Source organism: Lissotriton vulgaris, chromosome 11 (assembly GCF_964263255.1).
Source record: "Lissotriton vulgaris chromosome 11, aLisVul1.2, whole genome shotgun sequence".
Lineage (NCBI taxonomy): Eukaryota > Metazoa > Chordata > Amphibia > Caudata > Salamandridae > Lissotriton > Lissotriton vulgaris.
The window spans coordinates 927,079,564-927,085,164 of record NC_141699.1 but is presented as its reverse complement, the minus strand read 5'-3'; the positions used below and the strand labels follow the sequence as shown (position 1 = coordinate 927,085,164).

Below are 5,601 nucleotides of genomic sequence, written 5' to 3'. Positions count from 1 at the left end.
GTTTTCATTCAAAATCGGAATGTTTTTTTCGAATTCGGATTTTTTTTACGTTACGGGCCTGTGCATATTGTGTGCTCTGTTTCCCGCGAGAAAAGCCTCTGCAATACCTCTACGTTTTTATTTGTAAACCCTAGTGTTTAAATCATGTGGGCTTTAGTGTTGGAATATATTAATATTCAGCAGCCCTTTGCAGTATGTTTTCATTCTTTTACGGTTGTTATTCTACCTCGGCAAAGGTCATTTAAATTATATTGCGGCCCAAAATGTGTTTTATACATTTTTATCCAACTGCTAATTACACTGCACACTAATATCAGCAGGGGGGCTTTCATTCGTCAAGTTTATATCCCCGATGCTGCTCTGGCGGGAGAGAATGGAAAGCAATGACAAACGGCTTCACTTTTACTACAGTACATTAAACCAAGTCCTAGCAGATTCATCCAGCCAGCAAAAAGTCCTACCACAATTCATGAGATTTAAGAATCTTTAATAAGGTACGAAATGTTACCAAACAGTTATGTAAACTAAATTTTACATACGAATTCTTCTATCCATAAATACTGAATATCTGTAACACATATAACCGGCCCTTTACATGCGGATAAATATGGAAATATGAATTTTATACAATATGTTGGTGTATTTGCCAAAGTAATGGACAGGTATAGTTTATATCTTTTTTAATATCACTTTACATTTAAAAAAAAGTAACAGTTTGACACGCAGTTCCAAGCTTGCACTATACGAATTTTTGACAGGACGTAGAACAACATTTCACAGCACTACTCAGACTGGACTTTGTGGACAAAATGTTTGCACTTTATAGAAAAGAAGCACATTGATACCAATAATAATCTGTTAGATCGACGCTTAGACTGTAATAATACGAAGTATTTCACGATTTGGTACACACGGACTAGAACATTCCTGCGATTCGGTACAAAGAGTAGAGCTCGCCGCCCCCCCGCCCCCACATATATATGCAAAGACCACAATTTCACATACCCCTTCCAACTGCAATATAATTATGTACAGAATCAGGCAGTACAGTTGATGCTAATAATTCTGTATGTACATAAAGGCTGCTGCCGGCGGAGACATGCAGTCTGGACTCTGATCGGCGGCTCCACAAAGCCCCTCAGAGTTGGCATTTGGCCTGGCCACCTCCTCCTCTCATGCCCACTGCAACCCCTCTTCTGCCAGCCTGCGAGATAGAAAGGGCCGCTCGCCATTGTACTCTCTCCGGGTCTACTGGCAGCTTTAGGTTTACGTTTGAAGGTAAGTGTTCGGTACTGAGTCTTTTAAAAATGTTTTTTAAACGTACCATTCGTTAAAGTTTGACGAGAGCGTGCTGTGGCTGGCCGTGTGGTGAACGGTGGGCACCGGCGGCGATAAGGAGCTCGTGGTCTGGTTTTCTGTGGACGGGGACACGATGGTTGGGGGGGTTGAAGACTCGTAGCCCGAGCTGGCAGCTGGAGAAGGCTGGGACCCCTGCGAGGAGGACTCGTGCACCTAGAAACAAGGAGACAAAATGCCATCTTTAAAAACGGGTGAAATGCGAGGCACGAGGTGCGAGACATGACCAGCAGCATAACACCGTGCGAGCCTCAGAGTGCAGAGTTCAAAGCACAACAAGGTCTGAGGAAGAACAACACAAAACATAGCGAGCGTATTGCGAGCAAACTAGTCCTTTATTTATCTTTCGAACAATACCAAAGGCAGCTTAAAAGAACAAAGGCGATGGATACAGCATTTTTTTGGAATTTAAAAGTTCGAACTATCCACAATGCTCCGAGAAATGCTTCCAGCAAACAAGAAAATATACAAAAGCAATCGAGCCCTCCCCTTTGTTTTCAAATATAAATTGTGTACCAGTTGCAGTTTTTAAAATTGAATAACAAATGGGTTAGATCGCCGTCTCCGAGCTCCTGACTACGACACGCACAACTCCCGTGTCAATAACCTTAACTCGTCAGCCATCTTGTCCAGGCCGTGTTGTTTAGAGGCACACCAGTTACAACAAGGTCAACAGCGATCTCTTAAGTGCAAGATCACTCACGTGCTGATGACACCGTTTGACGCGGGGCTTGGCCGGGCGCAGGGCGCGCAGAAAGCGCTCGCAGGCGCCTCGGCGCTACTATTTACCTTCATGTGCTTTCTGAGCGAGCTCGGGTGCGTGTACGACTTGTCGCACATTTTGCAGAGATAGGGTTTGTCTGAAGTATGCACATGCATATGCTTTTTACGGTCGCTGCTGTTTGCAAAACGCCTGTCACAGCCATCGAATTCACATTTAAATGGTTTTTCACCTATTGTAGGGAGGAAAAATGGTTTTGTTAGTATCCCGTCAAGCATTTATTGAACATCACATAACATACATTTAAATCATAAACATCTGATGAAGTGCGATTGCGTTAGATAACTCTCAGCATTGAATAATATACCAAAATTAATCTCGATCTACAATGTAATGTTTGATTTCATTTACACAGCAGGTGCACTTTAACATAACCGTTCTGTCATACGATGTATACATATTAGCCGGGGGCAATAGACTGCGCATGTTTCACTTAAATATCGCTGCGTTATTACCATGTCTACATATTCTGTAAAGAATGGGCTGTCTTTGAACATGCTAGATTTAAGACACTTAAATAAACCAGCGATTGTTTCAAGTAAAGAATTCGTGTTTTGTTTCTGCAAAAACGCCTTTTCAAATATAATCCTTTGTAATAAACGTGACGAAATGGGATGAATCTACCTCAGTCATCTAGAAACACATTTTATAAAACATTTATGAACACATAAGTCTCCGCCTGCGCGAGCCGGGGTGTGTTAGTGTTTAGACGTGATTTATAGCCAGCAAAATAGATTAGATCGTTCAATTCGAGTTATTTAAAATGGCTGTGAGCAAATAGATACGTGATATAAATATATTGCATTAGGGGTGAAATTGGTTAATTGTGTATTTAGCACAATCTCTCACAGTAACACAATTAAAACTGTCGACTGACAAGAGAGATTAAACCGATAAATTTGATAAACCAGTGAACGTGGGCCTTTCCCAAGCCGCGCAGCTTCAAAACTACAGACGTTTTAAACCATCACCACCGTGTATCAGGCAATCTCAGAATAAAGTGGCATTGTGCAAAAAAAGCATATAGATTTTTGGGAGTAAAAAAAGTTAATAAGATGCAACGAAAGCATGCCTATTTCATTCTAGAATTTAACATCTCATAACACGTTGGACGGCTGAAATCTTGCAACTATTAAAGTCTCCCCTCGCCCGATCTAGAGAATAAATAACATACTAACATGTTTTATAATTAGACTAAAACTATAAGAACCACAAATGTCATGAAAACTTCGAAAAATCAAACACAGTAACACATTTTTAGAAAGCGGTGGTAAAACATAAAAGAATCCACACAAACTAATGCAAATATTGGCCGATAAAACACAGAAACATGGGCTTAGAAATAGACAACGAGATATCTTCCATATTTTTGGTTAAGCCCAGCAGAAGAAGGAGCGTGTGCGTGACATGTCACGCTTGCTGAGGAGGAGGGGGCCGGACCTGAGGAGTGCGAGGCATGCAAGAAAGGGGGAGGCTGTACCTGTGTGAGTTCTTTTGTGGATCTTTAGGTTCTCGGAGCGCGCAAAGACCTTGCCGCAGCCGGGGAAGGGGCAGGGGAAGGGCTTCTCGCCCGTGTGCACTCGGATGTGGTTGACCAGTTTGTACTTGGCTTTGAAGGGCTTGCCCTCCCGCGGACACTCTTCCCAGAAGCAGACGTGGTTGGACTGCTCGGGCCCCCCGACGTGCTCCACCGTCACGTGCGTGACCAGCTCGTGCATGGTGCTGAAAGTCTTGTTGCAGCTCTTCTTGGGGTTGGCCAGCTGCTCGGGCTCGATCCACTTGCAGATCAGCTCCTGCTTGATGGGCTGCCGCATGTAGCGGAAGAAGGCGCCGGCCCCGTGGTGGTGGTGGTGCGCCGCGGCCATGTTCATGTTCATGGGGCCGTAGCCGTGGTGCAGCTGGCTGGCCGCCGCCGCGTAAGGGTCCGAGCGCGGGCTGCTCACCTGCCCGTACTGCTCGGGCCCCCGGCCGTACACGTCCGCCGGGAAGCCCAGCCGCATCTGTCCGTTCACCACGCCGGGGGAGGCGGCCGCCTGCTCGTGCAGTCCGGGGAAGAGCAGGTGCGCCGCGGCCGCCTCGGCGTGCCCGTGGTGGCCCCCGAAGCCCCCCGCCGAGGCGAAGAGGCTGTGCTGCGCGCCGGCCCCCGCCCCGGCCTCGGCGAAGCCCCTCTGGCGGAACAGGAAGTCCCGGGTGGAGTTGAAGGCGGCCGCCGACGAGTAGGAGCCGACGTGGCCCGCGTGGTGATGGTGGTGGTGATGGTGGCCCAGCGCGGCGGCCGCGTAGCCCGGCGGCGCCTGCGAGCCGAAGGCGGCCTGGCCCGAGGCGGCCGAGAGCTCGTGCGCGCCGCCCGTGTTCAGCTTGAAGGCGCCCATGCCGGCGTCGGCGAAGGGGTGCAGCGCGCCCAGCCCCACCTCGCGCTCCTCCGCCGAGGAGGACGCGTGGTGGCGCGAGGAGCCGAACGTGGTCACTCCGATGGCCGGGTACTGCGGCCCGGCTTCCAGCAGCATGACTCCTTCCGGTGGCGGCTCCGGACTGCCCTCGGCTGGGGCCGAGGAGACTCCTGTGCCTGCTTGAGCCCCGCCGCCGCTGCTGTCACTTTTTGGCGGCCGGGGAGGTTCGGCGCGCGGCAGCCGGCTCCGCGCGCTGCTGCTGTGGAAAAGTTCGTCGCGCGCCCGGGCTGAAGCTCAGCCGTGGGACGTCGCCGCTCGTCTCTTTTTTTTTTTCGTTCAGTCCTCACTTTATTCGCCTTCTAGCCGAAAGACAAATGCGCCGCAGATCCGCCGCCTCTCTGTTTTGTTTTTTCCCGTCTTCTCCTTCTTTTTGGTGCTTGCGTTTTTTTTCCGCCGCCTTCCCGGGGAGAAACTTTCACCTCCTCAGCCGGGCGGCGAGCGCGAGACTGATAGCGGCAATCATTCCTGCAGATAAATGAATTGAAAAAGACGACACCGTCCCCCCTTGACGGGCTAGGGAGGAGGGGGCAGCGCTGAGAGGAGGGGAGGGGCGTGGACGCGTCACTGGGCTAGCACAGACACTCATTGGACCCCACGGGCGCCCACGCCCCCTCATCGAGCTCCAACTAAGGGCGCGTGAAGCCGCCGCGCGCTGCCCATTGGCTGCCGGGGCTCATCAATCCCAGGTATTGTCACTGCCCCTGACAGGCCAGCTTCCCTCCACTGGCAACTTTTTTTGTGATTATTTCAGCCAAATTTTTGCACGAAAATCTTTCCAAGATCTCTGCGGCTACTAATGACTTTATGTTTACCCTGGGAACAGGTCCTCGCTCTTCTTTTTCACCCACATGCCCAACACGTTTTCAGGCTAAAGGGAACGGGGGTATTTCACTTTTCATGTTTTCAAGCTATTCGTGTCACAACTGTTTATTATTATTTCTGTTTGTTTTCTTTTCTAGCTCTGCCGCAACTTATAGTTTCTTGCAAGAGAAGACACTGATAAGAGTGACTGTT

The 5,601-nt window shown here is 49.2% G+C and overlaps 1 protein-coding gene across 1 annotated transcript; it reads right to left on the bottom strand.

Annotated features, from left to right (window-relative positions):
- Positions 1 to 451: 451 nt before the first annotated feature.
- Positions 452 to 5,050, bottom strand: ZIC1 (Zic family zinc finger 1). The gene is made up of 3 exons (XM_086944075.1): positions 3,618 to 5,050; positions 2,146 to 2,309; positions 452 to 1,512 (listed from the first exon to the last, which is right to left on the bottom strand). The coding sequence occupies exons 1-3, from the start codon at positions 4,642 to 4,644 to the stop codon at positions 1,315 to 1,317; spliced, it is 1,389 nt and encodes a 462-aa protein (XP_086800201.1). The 5' UTR covers positions 4,645 to 5,050; the 3' UTR covers positions 452 to 1,314.
- Between the last annotated feature and the right edge of the window lie 551 nt (positions 5,051 to 5,601).

Excerpts from the sequence above, each read along its gene's own strand:
- ZIC1 (XM_086944075.1), bottom strand. The coding sequence starts at position 4,644 with ATGCTGCTGGAAGCCGGGCCGCAGTACCCGGCCATCGGAGTGACCACG. Across the intron at positions 2,310-3,617 it reads CCACAAAAGAACTCACACAG|GTGAAAAACCATTTAAATGT; the intron begins GTACAGCCTCCC and ends TCCCTACAATAG. Across the intron at positions 1,513-2,145 it reads CGCTCAGAAAGCACATGAAG|GTGCACGAGTCCTCCTCGCA; the intron begins GTAAATAGTAGC and ends CCTTGTTTCTAG.